Raw genomic sequence first — 17,843 nt, forward strand, 5'->3', positions numbered from 1 at the left:
ACAGGCTCCAGTGGCTCAATAGCATTCCCCCCCATGAATCTTGCCGCAAGTCTCACAGGGGCGGGCAGAATGTGAACCCCTGCTCGATTGCTGACCAGACCTAGGGGGTCTCTGTCCGGAAAATTGGCCCCTACCAATTCTTCCACCTCGACCACTACTGGGTCCACTAAACTTCTTTTTCTTTCCAGAGGTACCACCAGAACTCGGCTCTACTGACTTTTCCCCCTTGTCTTTTTCTGATTTCTCAGCTTTCTCTGATTTTTCTTTCACTGGGGTTGCTTCTGATTCAATTCTCTCCAGTTCAAGTGCTTGAGACATAAGCTCTGAGAAGTTGCTGTGCCGAAATCCCACAACTTGCATCCTTATAATGGGCTTCAAACCCGTCTCAAATCTCTTGCACCTTGCCTTGCTGGTAGTAAGGAGACTCCACGCATAGTGACTCAGGCGGGAGAACTCCCTCTCATACTCTGCCACCGATCGGTTCCCTTGTTTCAGACTCAAAAATTCTTGCAGTTTCTGGTCAACATATGCATCTGGGATGTATTTCTGTCTAAACTCTCTAATGAAGTCATCCCAAGTCAGCACTGGTGGTTCAACCAAGCTGTGGGGGATGGTCTTCCACCAATCATACGCATCCCCTTGCAATAGCGACACAGAGTATTCAAACTTCAGTTCATCTTGGCAGTGCAGCTTCTTAAATACTCTGTCCATTCTTTCAAGCTATTGCTCTGCCTCTAAAGGGTCCACTGTACCCTTAAATTCTGCAGCCCCATACTTCAATAACTTATCATACTGTCTGGTTGGAGGTAGTGGTTGTGCCACAGATGGTTGGGGTGGAGCTTGAACAGGCATACCCCCAGCCATTTGTTGAAACATTGCCGCCATCTGTTGTGCAAACTGTGCAGGGAACTGCGGCATTTGCGGGGCTAGTGCTACTGACCCACTAACATTCGATAAAGCTGGGGCTTCCTCTTGTGCCTCAGCTTCAACAGACTGCTCAACTGAGTGATCTCCTTCTTCCATTTCAGTCTGAAATTAGGGTATCTCCTGAACAAGTAACACATGGAGATTTCCCTCCGTTAGTTCATCTTCATGATGTAATGCACTGCATGTAACAATTATGGACATTGAGCAGTTGTACTTAACAAAGAAAAGACACAAATTCATAGATTAAAACATACTTCAAAAATTTTGCTCTGATACCAGTAAAACATGTCACACCTTACCCCTCTGTAGGACATAACATGATCCCGTAGAATACCTAATGAACTACCGAACTTCACTTAACGATAACTCATTAAGTACCCTACAAGGGATTTTAAAACAATTTTCTTATTTTTGATAAGTGGTGAGCATTTCTAATAAGTATTTTAAACATTTAGTTAAAATTAAAACTAGTTAATATTTTTGGCCCATTTTATTGTTACGCAAATTTTATAAAAATTTTGACAGAGTTCCCTCTGTATTTTGAGAAAACAGTTCTTCAAATACCTGTAAAAAGCACTTCTAAAAATTTTTCTCAACAACTGCTTCAATTTCATACTCAATCTCAATCAATTTCTCAACACATTTATCAACTTTTAAATTTCAAATCCACTATCCAATGATCATCAAAATACTAGCAGTCCATTTCATTCAAATTAAATAAAATAGTTCCATTCATGTTTCATTAGAAACAAAACAATTTAGATACATCATTACAAAATTTACATTAAGAGAATTTCAAACTACAATATATATATTATAACTTTATACAAATTTTATACAAACTGCTCAAGACCCATTTTTACATGTCCATACATTTATGTGCAATATATACATCAAAAGAAATATTTACAGTTAGGGTATAAATTATACCCGAAGACTTTAATTTAATAGCTCCTCACACCTCAGCAGCTCAATCTGCTGCTCCTCTAGTCTCTGTATCTGCGACAGCAATAGAAGCTATCGCTGAGTACTAGGACTCAGTGGTGCACAATATACTAAAATAATATTTATGTAAAACTTAAATCACATTTATTCAAAAATTTAACTAAACATGAGCATTAAACACAAAACACGAATTATGATATTTTAATGCAAACCAAGTTCATTTCGAAGATCAAAACACATTTCATAAAATCCACAATTAGATTATGCCATTCGAAACAAATAGAATCTCAATAGCCAGAGGCTAAAGAGAAATCACATCATAAGGCTAGCTAGCTCAAATATATGGATATCCATTCACATCCTCTTCTACTGGCACACCTCAACACTTCTCCAGAGAAGGAATCAAAATTTGAAACTAATTACCCCCACTAGTCGTGCTAGTGAGGTGTTCAAAAAAATGGTCATGACACTGTGGTTTCAAAACTTATCTTAACAATTTGCTAAACATTGTCATTTCAAATATACACAATAATTTTCACAATTTAAATCAAAACATCATAAATAATATCACAATTAAACTTTCAACAATTCCAAAGCACAAGTAAAATACATATTTCGTTCACTTTATCAATAAATTTTAAAGCGTGGAGATGTTGTGCACAAACCTCAAGCGAGTCGTCCCTTAGCCTTGACTCGGTTTCTCGGGTTCCTTCCAGATATTCTTTTCAATTGAAACACACAATTTTACAATATTTCAGTACTAGAACTTAACACAAATCCAAAATAAATTTAGCTTCACATTTACCTAGTTCTAACGTGTTAAATTCGACCTTCTCGAAATTTTTGTGTTTTGGGTTACTATTCACTACACTATTCAAGTCAAATAGTTGACTTTCTAAGGCTTAATAGGTATGGGAACTCCAACTTCACCCACATACCACATTTTGCTCATTAAATTTATTGGTTTTGGTCATTTTCTCAAAGCTTAAATCCTTTTGGCCAAATTGTCAAATTTTCAGTTTTGGTGCTCCAAGTTGCACTGTTCCATTGGCCCCTTTACTGTTGGAATTTGGCAAAACTTCCTTCATAGAAAATGTTCCTTATTGTCTTAAGTGTATTCTCATTTTTGGATCACCCTAATTGGAGTTTTGTAGCTCAAGTTATAAGCAAATTACTATTACTGTTCATGCTGCAGAACTTGCTTCTGCAGATTTGTTAATCCAACTTCATTCAGTAATTTGATCAAGTTAAGTCCATAATTTGGTCTAATTTTCTTCATATTAAATGTTCTACTATGTCTTAGGTTTCCATCAGTTCAAGAATCGCCTAAATCGGAGTTTTCTAGAGAGAGTTATAGCCATTGAAACTTTACTGTTTATATGGCAATCTGCAGTTCTGCAGATTCAGGTCACCAATTTTGCTCAGTATTTTGATTGGGTTAATGGCATAATTTGGGTTGGTGTTCTTCATAAAAGTTTTAGATCTATATCTTATCTAATTACTGGTAAAATTTCAGGTCATTTTGACCTGCCTAGCTCGAGTTATGACTAAATGAACAAACACTGTTCATTTGGTCAGTTTGTGCAGAGGCAGCCTGCGATTTTCTGACTTCGGCCACTTTGTTCACTAGGTTTTAGTCACTTTTTGGGCAGGCTTCCTAAATGAAAATTGTGTCATTTAGTGCCTATTTTCATCCCCAATTGGTCCCATATCCATTGGACTTGTAAAATTTCATTTTTGGTCCCTCAAAATTGACTTGCAGCATGACCACACTCCCTCTGAATTTGACTTTATTTTCAACCATTCCAACACAACTCATTTGGTCACAAATGACCATTTTTAACTTCAAATTAGGTCAAAGACATCATTTACTCATTTCTCACATTTTTTGTCCATAAACCCTAAGTCCCAAAACCCTAACTTACTAAATTGTTGCATTTACTCACATTTAATGCTTTTAACTATAATCACTAAGCTAATTGGGGTTTATATACTCATTCAAATCCATCAAACCATGCAAATCATACTCCCCTTCAAGCTGGCCAAAATTTCAGTAATGGTCCCTCACACATATTTTTAATCCATTTCTTTAGTTTCTAGTTAATTAGGCTATAAACACAACTAATTCAACAAAAGAAATCAAATTTAATCTACTAACCTTAGTGCAGAATTTCTTTCCTTCAAACTTCTTCCTTTCTTCTTTTTTTTTTTTTTATTGTCAAGTCCTCTATCAAGGCTTGAAATCAAGGTTTAATATTGGAGGTTTAACTTTCTATGGTGGAATTGGGGATTTGATCAAGCTCAAAATGAGCTTTAATGGAGGTTTTGGGTGAGGGAGAGGGAGAATAAAAGTGGGGCGGCAACTTGATGGAAAGAAGAAGACTTTTAATTTTTTTTTCTTTTCTTTTATTTTTATGCCTTAGGAAGACCATAAATCAATTTAATTAATTTATTAATTATAACTTTTATGACATCATGCATGATGTCATCTCCCTACACTTTTTCTTTTTCTTTTTTTTTTTTTTATTTTTCTATTAGTTCTTTAATTTAATTCCCGACTCCGAAATTTTCTTTTCTCCGATTTTATTTGTGATTAGGTCGAGTCGACTCTCGAGGGTCAATTGACCAAATTGCCCTTCGCCAGTTCATCCCGGTTTGCAAATAATTCAATATTTTCTTCGGCTCCCTAACCTAATTATTTGACTGACTTAACAGTCCTTTTTCATGATTTTCTCTTTTCCACTGTGTTTATAATGGTCTTAAGGACCGCAGCGTCACATTTTATGGTTCGAAATTTGAGTTTAAAATGACTTCGCAGTCGTTCCTGAGAAGGTCACCCATCGCTGTGACTCTCGGCTCGTTTAACCTCTTATGTTCTGTTTTTCTTATTTATACATAACTAATTGAACATTATTAATTATTTGTGTTTATGACTTCTCTAGTTGTCTTAAGTGTGGTTCTAATCCCCTTAATTGTCCGGACCGACACCGGTCACCGAAACAGTGAAATATACCAGGCTATGCAATTAGGGGTGTTACAAAATCATTAAACCCTAAATCCTTTCATGGCTGCCGAAATTCATGGTGTTTATACATATATATTTGATTTCATTTTCTTATAATTTGTAACTCAATTCATGCTCTTAACCAAAAATAAAGAGAGAGAGAGAGAGAAGTGGTATTTAGCACTAACCTCTCTTGTGACCCAACTTGGACTTGCCTAAACTTCATTTTCCTCCTCTTTTTTGGCTGCCAAACACTTCCTCAAGGTGTAAGAATAATTTTTTGTGAAGGAGTCTAAGGGTTTTGGGGTGAAGATGAAGGGAGAGCAAGCTTTGGAAGAAGGGAAAATTGTGGAGTCTTCCTTTAAGTGGTTTGGCCATGGTATGAAGGTGGAAGAAAAAGACTAAAATTTGTCTCTTTTAATCCCTTTTTATCTCTTTATATGTGGTTGTCTTATTTTGATTGGCTAACAATTTTTAATTGCATCATTATGATATGTGCATGATGTCATAATTGTAATTTAATTTCATTTGCTTGAAAAATTTCTTTTCTTCTTTCTTTGATCATTTCTGATTAAATTTTAAGCAATATTTATGCATATTTTAGGACATGGATCTCACTTACTTTAATGGATAAATTGGTAAAAAATCATCTCTGAAGGTGAAATGACCAAAATGCCCTTCGTTTTGTTTAATGAGTTAAAATTATCTGTACCGATTTACACAATTTTTCTTGCATTTTCTTGACATTCTATTATCATCTAAACCTCAATAATCATTCACTTATGTCCAGTAATTATTTCACAGGGTTTCCCATGAGTTTAGGGTTGCTAACTGTCTTCACAGTCGCTTCCCATTAGGTTTACCCATCGCTGGAGCTACGGCTCATTTAACTTCTTTGCATTTCATCTATTAAATTTTTCCTAAATTTTCTTTTCAGTATTTAAGTTATATATGACTCTTAACTCTAGTTTAAATATAGTTCCAGACATTCTGACTGTCCAGACAGACATTGATAACCGAAACAGTAGAACGTACGAACTATCTAAAGTAATGATGTCACATTTCTATTTTATGAAAGAAAGAATAAACATAGACGGCACTTAATATTTGTAATTAGTTTGAATAATTATCTCATGAATTAGGTTGACAAAAAATTATTTTGTTTAATATTTTTGAAATTAAAGTAGCTAAATGTTGAAATTACATTATTATTATTATTATTATTATTATTATTATTATTAAATAGCATACTGGGGCTTAATTTCCAACCTATTAAGTATTGAGAAGATAGTGGTTATCACGCATTGAATGGCATTTGCATGCATGTAGAAGCAAGAAATTTTCTTTGGCTCGAAGCCACTCTTCCATAAATGAACCTGGCGGTGAAGAGATATTAAATGTTAAAAGATGCATCATTCAACTAATTTTAATTTAATAATATTAACATATATAATCTTTTTAAAAATATAAAATTTCAATTAATTTTAAATCAACCAGAAAATTTGTTAAGAGATCTAGCCAAATTGCAAACAAACAATAATAGGCCCAAGTTTTTTTAAATTTGACATTTTTCCTGATTAATACTTCCTTAGTCTAATTTTATCTATCATCAGGATAGCAATAGATCAAATTTTTACAAGTACCTAATATGATCAAATATAATAGGATGAATTTGAATAGTATATATTTGGATTTAAAATTTAATATTCGTGACAAGTTTAAGTTGTGTTCGAATTTTATATGCTCGATATCTTTATCAAAATTAATTTATATAAATATTTAATTAAATATAAAATATATTTTATAATAATATTTTAATTTTTATATATTTTATTTTATATAAAATAAAATTAAAATTTTTTATGAAATTATAGAATTTCCAAAATATAAATTATTAATCAAAATAATTTTTTATGTAGATTTTAATTAAAATATATAAAATTAAATGGGTTTGGTATTTTATGGGTAATGATAATTGGGTTTGGGATGGATTTGAATAGTTGAAAATAAAATCGAGTTTGAAATGAATTCGAGTTTTGAAAATATTAATCGAGTTTTCGATTCGAATAGAATAATTCTTGTGGGTATTTATTCATTATCATCCTCATCTGTCATTTAAATTTTTATGTAGTAATTAAGAAATAGTTAAAACATCTAAATTATAATAAAATGTTTTTATTTGACTAAATTATTATTTATTTTGTAACAAGATGAGTTTTATGAAATTATAAAAATCATCATTATATTTAATAGAAATAAGTGTAAAATTAAAAGAAAATTTAATTAGTACTATTTAATCTCTTTAAAATAAAAAAAAAATAAATAAATTAAAAAGAAATAAAAATGAATAAAAAAGTATCTACGAGCAAACTAAAAAAAATTTGACAAATTTACTGACACATATAATTATTATAATTAGCAATAATAGAAATAATTACATCAACAATCCATTGGGAGATGTGCATATTGACATCATGTTTTTCAACTAATTAAGCATCCAATATGATGTAAGTCTCATTAATTTAATATACTCTAATGCTCCATAATCATACTATTTTTACCTTCCAATGCACCATGAAAGGATAAAGTCCATGCAAATTGTAGCCCAACTTAAATTCTAGCCAATAGGCCACTTGCCCACTTCCACGTGTATAAGTATGCTCATCAATAGCTTTTGAAGGGATAATGTGATGATTTCATCAACCAATAAAAATTAAGTGTATAATTTTTATATTTATTAGTTAAATGGTTAAAAATTAAACTTTAATATTAAATCATTAATTTTTCAATTTTGATAAATATTAAATTATAGTATTTATAAATTTAGTGTTTTATAGTATTTATAAATTTTGTAAGTTAAAATTATAATTTATTAATAAATTGATTATTAATTTGCATTAAATACTAGCCATGGATTGTGACATCAATTATGCCTTAAAAAAAAATTAAATTTAAAAGATGGAAGTCAATGTTTTATTTTATTTTATTTTTGAGTGCGAGATGACAATGTTTTATTGTTATCATCAATTCTGGACCGCCGTTTTGTCATTATCTGACAAATAATGAAAAAGATAAAAAATAAAAAAAAATGATGAAATATCATCAATGGCACAAGTTGTGACACGCGTACGCCGATAAAAATCATTAGCACCTGACAATCTAAAATTTAATTTTTTATATCATATTTTTTAATTTATAATTTCAACGTTATAAAATTTATTAGTTTTACAATATAATTATAAAATTATAAAATATAAAAAAATAATATATTAAATTATATTATTAAAATAAAAAAAAATACGGGCATCATGCAAATAAAATAACTAGTTACTGTTAAACTTGCGAATTACGTGCCACGCTCATTGATTTTGACATTATTCCAATCGATTTTCTTTACCGTGTTGTCGTATGATTAATTTAGTTAAGAACTATTTCACATAAACATTGAAAAAATTATATTTTTAAATATATTACTTATAAATATTAAAAAATAATTTAAAATTAAATTTAATAAATTTTAATTATTAAAATATTTAAATTTTTTTAAATTATATTTAATCACATTTAAAATATTATTTTTATTTAAAAAAATAATTAAAATTTTATAAATTTATTGTCAAACAAATACTTTATGAGCGAGAATGCAATGAAAATTAAAAAATTAATTTTATTTTTTAATAAAATTTAATATTTACAATGAGTTTAAATCAAATTTAAATTTTATATGTTATGTGTTTGTTACTTAAATTTGTTTACATAAAAATTTAATTAAATATTAAATATATATTTTTTATAATAATATTTATATATTTATATTTTTTATTTTATATAAAATAAAATTAAAATATTTTTTAAAATTATTAAATTTTTAAAATATAAATTATTAATAAAAAGTTATTTTTGTATAAATTTTTATTTAAAAAATATAAAATTAAATAGATTTAGACACTTTTCATGTAATAATAATAAAATTTAAGATGAGTTTCAATAATTAAGATTAAAATTTAAGCAAATTTTCAGAATATTAATTAACTTGAATAAAATGATTTTTGCGGATTATTATCTCTGCATAAAGAGTGAACACTTATATCTAATTAAATAAGTTAATTTTTTACGGTAATATGCAAATTTGGAATCTTTCTTATATAAATGAGCATCATATTATAAAAATTAAAAAAGGACAGAAAATCAGTTGAAATAGAAAACTAACAAGGGGCTGTTTAGTTTCCTATGGACAGAGTCCCTATAGTTTCCAGAACCCCACCAGTCTTTTCTCTATATAAACAAAACCCCCAAATCTCTTTGTTCCACAAACCCTTCTTCCAAAACATCTTCCAAAACTTCCAATTCTAAATCAACTATTTCTTTCTCTCTCTCTCTCTCTCTCTCTCTCTCACACTTATGGAGCTGATTCCTGGTCTTCCTGATGATGTCGCTCGTGATTGTCTTGTTCGTGTCGTGCACAGGCAGTTCTCCACCGTCGTATCTGTCTGCAAAGCCTGGAGGACTGAGCTTGATTTGCCGGAATTTCACCGGCGCAGGAAACTTACCTGTAATACTCAGAAGCTTGTCGTTATGGCTCAAGCTCGAGTTGACCGAAAGGAAGATTCTAAGGTTGTGAAATATCGGGTTAGCCCGGTTTATCGTCTAACCCTTGTTGAACCGGATACTGGTGATTGGTGTGATTTGCCACCGATTCCTGGGTTTTCCGATGGCTTGCCGATGTTTTGCCAGGTGGTGAGTGTTGGGTCCGATATTGTTGTTTTGGGTGGGCTGGATCCGGCGACTTGGGAAGTTTCCGGTTCGGTTTTTGTTTTTAATTTCGTTTCGGCTGCGTGGCGACGTGGGTCTAGTATGCCAGCTGTACGGCGATCATTCTTCGGGTGTGCATCTGATTCTGATCGGATGGTGTTCGTCGTTGGTGGACATGATGGTGAGAAAAATGCACTGCGATCTGGGATCGCATATGACGTGAGAAAAGACGAATGGGTCCCATTGCCTAACATGGCAAGAGAGCGTGACGAGTGCAAGGCTGTTTTCCACAGTGGCAAGCTCCACGTCATTGGAGGGTACTGTACTGAAATGCAAGGTAGATTCGAGAAAAATACTGAGGTGTTTGATTTTGCCACGTGGAAGTGGAATGATATGCAAGACAATTTCTTAGAAACTGCCATGTGTCCCAGAACATGTACGAGTGGCGATGATGGGATGTACATGTGTCATGCAGGTGATGTGCTGGCACTTAAAGGCACAATGTGGCAAGCTATTGCCAAGCTTCCTTGTGATGTAAGCAACATTGCTTTTGTGGAAACATGGCAAGGCAAGTTATTGGTGATTGGCTCAGCGGGATTCGGTGAGCCCCACATGGCTTATGTGTTGGATTTGCAGAAGTACAGGTGGACAAAAATGGGAACGCCTGAACAATACTCCGGGCATGTTCAATCAGGTTGTTACCTGGAGATTTAAGAGACGGACTGTTAGAATGTAAATACAAAGGGTATTGTTGCTAAATGCTTTCAATTTGAGCGTGGGAAAATTATTATCTTAGATCTGTTTCATTATATAATAGAATTTACGGGTTTGTGCTTTTAATCCCACTTTCCTAATTCAAAATTTATTAAATTAAAATTTAAAATTTATTAATAGATAAATTGATAAATATATTTATTTTTAATAAAATTTATTTTGTTATCAAGATGTGGAGTTTTATCTTAAAATATTAAATGTGTATTTCTATTTTAATAAAAAAAAGATTATTTTGTTAATTTAATTTAATTTTAATTCTTCATTACATATTAAATTAAAATCATTTCAAATCAAAATTGAAAAAATAATATTATAAATATTTTTATATAAATTTTAATTTAATTATATCTATAATTAAGATTATAATCTTTAATTATGTAAAGAATATATAATTATGTAAAGAATATATAATTAAAAAAAAGTAAGTATAATACTAATTAATTTTAAAATTTAAATAATAATTTTAGAAGGACTTTTATTAATCACATAGAGATAAGATTAATGTTGAGGTAGCTAATGGTGTCCCAAGTTGCACTTTGCAATCCTTTCATTGCACAATATAAATTGGTGAAATGAAGCCATTCTTTAATTAGTTGGCATTTCCTGTGTGCCTTTTCGTACGGCAAGAGCCACGGATTTCTGCTGCTCAAATTTTGGCTTTTGGATGGTTCACATCTTAAAAGGATTTTCAGCTTTCTTTTAACGTTTATTTGAAATTACTGTTTAAATTATTATTAAAAAAAATAAAATTTTTAAATATATTAATTAAAAATATTAAAAAATAATTTAAAATTAAATTTAATAAATTTTAATTATAAAATATTAAAATAAATAAAATAAATTTTTTAAAATTTTTTTTAAAAACATTTAAAATAATAATTTTATTAAAAAATTAAATTCGTCCCTCCAAACGCAGTGCTAAAGAGGACCAAAGTTCTTATCATGGTGATACTGTGATCGGACTTCCTCTAATTTTATAGCTGCTAGAACTAGATCTGATCATGCCTCCACTTGACCTGGTAATTATTTATTTTATATTTAAATAATTTTTAATGATTTTATATAATTATTTAAATGTAAGATAGGTAATTTAAACGTAAAATAGGTAATAATTTAAATACAAAATTTAGATATATGGATTATTTTACTAATAAAATAAAATTTCAGAGATCATCTTATTTTAAATTGAAAATCAGTTAATGGTATGGAGTAATTTGTTAATGAAATTTAATTTTAAAGATAAAATTGTTATTAAAAATAAATCAAGGACTAACATGTGGGTTTTGATGTACTTTAGAGGCTTAATTGTAAATTACCTTAAGTCCCTAACAATAGGTAATTGATTAAATTTATGAAAATTAATTTATAAGCATTTAATACTTATAAGTTAATTTAAATTTATAAGTATTTAATATTTAAATAATTATATATTAAATTAAAATGCTCATATATGGTTGATAAGTAATTATTATATTTGGCAAGAAGTAACTTATAAGTATAATTATTATTAAAATGTCATTTTAAAATTAAATAAGAATATATTATGAAATTTTAAAATCAAATAAGAATAACAAAATAAACTATTTGAGAAAATTAACTTATAAGTAGAGTATTTATAAGTATTAAAATAAAAAGTTTCTTTCAACAATCTTTTAAATAAAATGATAAATTTAAAATTAAGGTTTATAAACTGATTTGACAAATTTATAAATTAGACCAAATACTCTTTAAGTAGCACGAGCTTATTTTGAAATATATTTAAGGTGATTTATAATTTTATATCTGAAAATTGCCACTATTAATAAGTTAATCCTTATATTTTTAAAAAAATATATTTAAGGTGATTTATAATTTTATATCTGAAAATTGCCACTATTAATAAGTTAATCCTTATATTTTTAAAAAATTATTAAAATGTCCTCAATATTTTCCCTGTTAACATGGACCTCCTTTCATCCCAATTTCATAAACTCATTCTTCATTGTTGAGTGTTCCTATTAGTCTTTTCCATTGCTTTAACGGCAAAATGAGTTGAAAATAGATGAAAGAACCTCTATATTAATGGAGAAAAACGTTAGACACATTTTAATAAATTTTTGAAAATATGGGTACATATTTATTAATAATGGTAATATTTATGAATTAAAAGTAATAATATTAAATATTTAATTTTATTAACTTGTATTTACATTTATGAATCGAGTTGAGCTGGAAGGTCTAGTAAAAAAAAAAAAAAGATTTTAAGTTTAGTTTTTTTTAATTATTTATTTATTATAAGATTTATCATGATAGAAAAGAAAGAAGATTCCTCTTTACGTAGTTACTTATTAATTACTATTATTTTGCACCATTAAAGGCGGACCAATTGTGCTGGTTCTTAGTGGAAATAATGGACGATAGAGAACATCTTGTGCCCAATTTTTCCACATGTGTGTCTTGCATTGCATGTCCTATATGCTACACCCTTTGGAAATCTTTAAAATCATTGGCATATGGCTTAGAAGGTCTTTTTATATATATATTTTGAGTCTTTTTGCATGTCACTTTCTTAATTTATTGCTTGACGGGTTAATTTATACATTCCCATTTCATTTTCAACCCTCCAGCTAGTTGGGTCACATCCCATTTCATGTGAACTATTGACTTAGAGTTTTATCATATTATTTTTTTTAGTGGAAGGAATAGGGTTAGATTTGATCAATCATTTTAAATATAAAAATGTATAAAAGATTAGATTTCAGATATAAAATTTAGACTAATTAAGAAGTAATCTGATTGATTTCTTTTATTTGTATGGAGAAGGAAGAGGTTTTAAGTTTGAATCTTCCAACTACTTATTTTAAAATTTTTAATTTTTATAATGAAAAAGTGGGAGAAAGATTAGAACTTTCATTTTGTAATCCATCAATTATTATTTGGCCAATTATGTTTATATAAAAACTAATAGAAAATATATAATAGAATCAACTATAGGGTAATTTAATAAATTTAAGGTTTATTTCATAGTAATTTTGTATGCTGAACGCATGTAGTGGCATATATTGCATGATAATAAGTTCTTATCCCAGATTTCATATGATACCAAATACCATCAATGATAATTACTTGGCATTTCTTTTCATTTCAATTCTCACTTTCTTATTTTTCGCAGAGCCTAAACTCAATTTAAAAAGCTAGTTCAGGAAGGATAATTATTCAAATTCTTGTATTTAGTAATCTTATCTTATATATCTGATTGATATGGGACAATAGAAAAAGAGAGAAGCAGATTTTATATATAAAGATAAATAAATGGGATTGCAATTTGCAAGTGTCTTGGGTTTTCTTGTCAAAATCATTATCAAGTTTTAACTCCTCTTTCTAACTTTTACAGAGAGGTATTCTCCCTCTTTATTTTTGCTTTTTGCTGTATCTCTAGAGAAGGCCTATACTTCTTACAGCTCTGTCGGCCTTTCTCTGTCCCTCTGAACACGGGAAGGTTGATCTTTCCTAACCCAGCTTGTGGGTTTCCTTTTCGTGTTGGATGGGGATGTATATCGTTTTTGGTTTTTTGGTAGCGTAGCTGGTTACATCCATTAGGAAAGGCTGCTTTAATTTGTTGTGGTTTCTTGTTTTTCTTTGTTCTTTATGTGGGTGTTGCAGGTGGGTTTCTAGCTCTTTGGAGACCAGTGACTGGTCATCTCGGAAACACTGATGGCGGCCTGCAGCTGATTGTCATGGTCCCTCAAAGGCAATGACAGAACTTGATCATAATATTTAGAGGGCCGAACAAAATTAAAAAGTAATAATTAATCTTAGTCCATCAATGTATAATAAATCATTAAAAAGCACAAAAGGGAATATATATTCAACAATGATATTTTTTCAAACTCCATATATTAATGCCCTTTTTTCTTCAACTCCATTACCCAATCTACTAAGTTCATTCCTTCTGGACATGTTGGATCTGCTACAGGTCTTGCACAAAGAACCTGAAACAAAACTATCCCAAATGAATACACATACGATTTTTCTGTCAGTTGTTGCCTTTCAAAATATTCAGGAACAAGGTACCCAAAAGTCCCCTTCACTGCTGTACTCAAATGGCTCTGATCAATTTCAGGTCCTGTCTTCGCAAGCCCAAAATCAGCAACTTTGGCCTTGAGATTCTCATCAAGCAAGAATTTTGCAGAGTTCACATCACGATGAATTTTTGTTTTATAATAGCCAGTGTGAAGGTAATGAAGTCCTCTGGCGGCTCCAATACATATCTCAAGCCTTTTCTTCCAACTCAAGTTTGGACGTGCTGAGCCATAGAGATGACTCTTTAGAGTACCATTTTCCATGTATTCATAAATTAAGATCATCTCCTTTTTTTCATCACAGTAACCAATTAATGAAACTAGATTGCAATGTCGGAACCGGGAAAGCATCTCAATTTGGGTCCGGAGCTCTGCAAGTCCCTGTTGGGAGAGTGGATTTGCCATTTTAACAGCTACTTTCGAACCGTCATTTAAAACTCCCTTGTTCACCTTCCCAAAATCACCAATACCAATAACCCAATTCTCATCGAAGTTGTTTGTGGCCTCTTCAACTGCCCCGAGGGGAATGCTATATCCCAAATTAGAATTCTTGCCGCCGATAGTGTGAGAATTCTTACACTTGGTCTTTGAATGGCCTTGGCGAGCAAACTTTTTCCTTTTCCTTCATAACATAAAGATAATTGCGGTAAACACCACAGCAATAACAGCCCCAGTGATAAAGCCCACCAGCATTCCCTCATTCGTCTTATAACTTATTGAATCAGAAAGCAAAGTTGCTGACCCACTGAGGCTTCCCAGGGAATTGTTCTTTTCATTATCTCCAGCCCATTTAGAATGGCATTGGAAGAACATTTGGGATGGAGCTTGGACCAATATTCACCCGAAGCTTATTGCTGACAGTTAAAGCCGAAAAAAAATCCATATAAATCGCATTCGCCAAAAGGGTATATGAAAAATAATTAGGATTAAGATCCTCGACAAGAAGCCAAGAATCAATATAAACATCGAAGTATATCTGGGAAATTTTATTACTCATTATATCGCAGAAGTGAAACCGAACAAGATACTGAAATCGGGATCAATACTGAACTCCCAGGTCAGATTCACATCACGTTCATAATGGTCGCAGTACCATAAACGGTAGGAGGAGCAATATCTGGTGTTGCCCCACCGTCCATGTACTTGACAGAGTTGATTTTTGATATGTTTATGGCAACATTCCGTTTGACGAGAAAAACTTGGTCAGAGACCCAACTTCGCCCAAGGGTATCATTCTCAGGCAAAAATATTGGTCCACCCATATTCACCCTAAAAAGAGTCTCCAAAGCCTGTGAAAACTTACGTTGATATTCCCAGGACGATTAATGAGTGCATCAGGGACAGAAACAACTTCCAGAGCATTCAAGAATGCAAAGGAATTCTTGGATGGGATTCTGAAAGTAATTTCAAGGCCGTTGGAGGTCACATTAATAGAAAATTATTTTAAACATAAGAATTTACATTGAAATTGCTCAGGACTTAGTTTTGGGCGAAAACATCAAAATTTGCGCTTGTCATATTGTAACCATTATGAACAAATGGATAGAAATAAAGGCGAATCCAGTGTCTGCCAGTTTGGTGAATTGAAAATGTGTATTTGGAGGTTCCATCAAGGATTCTTGCTGTTTGATACAGGAATGAATCATTGAAAGAAGTGACAGATACTGGAGTTTTGGCAAAAACGACTTTTGGGGTTGAGAGGGAGTTCGTGGTAGAGTTATCAGCCAAGAAAACACGGTTGCCCACTCTAGTATCCTTGCTCGATCCGCAGTCTATTAGGTAATTGTCAACAGGATCAAATCCACAGCATAAACATGCGAAGCCCAAGATTGTTACAGCACGAATGAAAAATTTTAATCCTTTATCACTCATCATTACAAAATCAGGGAAATTTATTAGGGAACAGAGAGCCACTACTGTCCCAGCAAAGAGAACAAAATGATATGTGGCGGTGGGTTGGTGAGGGACTTTTGTGGCCGTTGGCTTAGGGGCTTCGCTGCGTCGTTTGGGAAGACTTCTGTCCTAGTGGCTGAGCTCTGGTCCATCCATGAAGGCCTCAAATTAGTCCGTAGCTCTGGCTTTACTCATGTTGTTAACCCGTGTCTTTGGTTGGAGGAAGGAGAGTAAAATAAGGTTTTGTAAAGTAAAATTTTCATGATTTTCAAACCTCCGTAATTATTTAGTTTTGAAAGGCAAAAAAAAGTATTAAGGTGTTTAGAGATTTTAAAGAGAACCTTAAAAATCTTACTCTAAAAAATCTTGTATTTCTCTAAATACAAGTTTAAGATTTTTGAACATTAAAATACCTCCTACCAAACAATGGCAAAATTAGAATGTTTTTATCTTACGCATGGGCTCAGTCGTTCCCATTACAAGTTTATCCTCCTCTCATTCATTTCTATATTAGGCTTGAGCCATCAAGTGTTTAATTAGTCTACACTTTTTTAAAAAAATACCTTCCTATTTTATTGGGTCTACCAAGACAAATTCCACGTTTGCATATTTCTAATAACAAGCTCAAGCTATTTATCTGTTTTTCTTAAGAAGAGTGTCTTCCTATTTCATTAAGTTTACTGAAAGTTTCTAGGCTTTTTCATTCATATATTAGGGTGTCATCCTGTTCCATTGGGCCTACCGGGAGTCTTTGACTCCTCCATTCATGTGTTAGGACACCATTGAGGGATTACCAACTATTATTTTTATACTCGTCATTGTCAAATTATTAGCTTTGATATCACTTATTAGAAATCCTTAAAGCACCGAAGAGGAATCCTTCTTAATGGGTATTATGAAAGAATAAACTTATAAATTTGATACCACATTCAATTCAAAAACTTAAGCAATGAGTATAGAAGACATTCCCACCTATATATTTCTCTTTAATCCCATCTCTTCTGATTCCACACTTAACATATGCCTAGGTCCTAAAAGCATCTTTTGCTTCTATTCTACCTGTTGGTGTTCATGAGCTGGATATTGATCCCTCGGGTATCATTCCTTGGATTGTGCATCGCTTATGCTCGTGGTTGTGCGAGGTAGTTACTGTTTTTTCTTCCCTGTTGATCCAAAAAAGAAAAAAAAAGAACTTTGATACTTTGTTTTGCTTGTTTTAGAGGAAACATGAAAGGATGAAAAATAGGTGGAGGAAAAACCTTGGAAGGGTGGGTGGATATTTTGTGCCCAAATTTCCACACATTTGTCTTGGACTTAGATGTCGATTGTTGACCTTTGATTCGGATGCTTTCTGTTGATCGTTTCTTTTTTCATTTTTTAAAATAGATAGAAATTGAATTATAATAAATTAATTTTATTTGAAGTCTAATAATAATAATAATATTTACGTCGAATAACAATATTAAAGAGTAGTATTAACACAAAAA

The 17,843-nt window shown here is 31.4% G+C and overlaps 2 protein-coding genes and 1 pseudogene across 2 annotated transcripts; 2 read left to right on the top strand and 1 right to left on the bottom strand.

Annotated features, from left to right (window-relative positions):
- The first annotated feature begins 9,079 nt into the window (after positions 1–9,079).
- On the top strand, positions 9,080–10,468 carry LOC110653835 (F-box/kelch-repeat protein At1g80440-like). The gene has a single exon (XM_021809633.2). It carries the CDS (start codon positions 9,278–9,280, stop codon positions 10,340–10,342), a length of 1,065 nt encoding a protein of 354 aa, XP_021665325.2. The 5' UTR covers positions 9,080–9,277; the 3' UTR covers positions 10,343–10,468.
- Positions 10,469–14,280: 3,812 nt separating this feature from the next.
- On the bottom strand, positions 14,281–16,338 carry LOC131183800 (probable receptor-like protein kinase At5g59700; annotated as a pseudogene).
- A 63-nt stretch (positions 16,339–16,401) lies between these two features.
- On the top strand, positions 16,402–17,714 carry LOC131183801 (uncharacterized). The gene is made up of 3 exons (XM_058154426.1): positions 16,402–16,551; positions 17,385–17,498; positions 17,577–17,714. The coding sequence occupies exons 1-3, from the start codon at positions 16,402–16,404 to the stop codon at positions 17,712–17,714; spliced, it is 402 nt and encodes a 133-aa protein (XP_058010409.1).
- The last annotated feature ends 129 nt before the right edge of the window (positions 17,715–17,843 follow it).

Source organism: Hevea brasiliensis, chromosome 1 (genome assembly GCF_030052815.1).
Source record: "Hevea brasiliensis isolate MT/VB/25A 57/8 chromosome 1, ASM3005281v1, whole genome shotgun sequence".
Taxonomy (NCBI): Eukaryota; Viridiplantae; Streptophyta; class Magnoliopsida; order Malpighiales; family Euphorbiaceae; genus Hevea; species Hevea brasiliensis.

Coding starts and splice junctions, on each gene's coding strand:
- LOC110653835 (XM_021809633.2), top strand. CDS start 9,278: ATGGAGCTGATTCCTGGTCTTCCTGATGATGTCGCTCGTGATTGTCTT.
- LOC131183801 (XM_058154426.1), top strand. CDS start 16,402: ATGATATGTGGCGGTGGGTTGGTGAGGGACTTTTGTGGCCGTTGGCTT. Junction 16,552..17,384: donor GTAGCTCTGGCTTTACTCAT/GTTGTTAACCCG, acceptor ACATATGCCTAG/GTCCTAAAAGCATCTTTTGC. Junction 17,499..17,576: donor TATGCTCGTGGTTGTGCGAG/GTAGTTACTGTT, acceptor TGCTTGTTTTAG/AGGAAACATGAAAGGATGAA.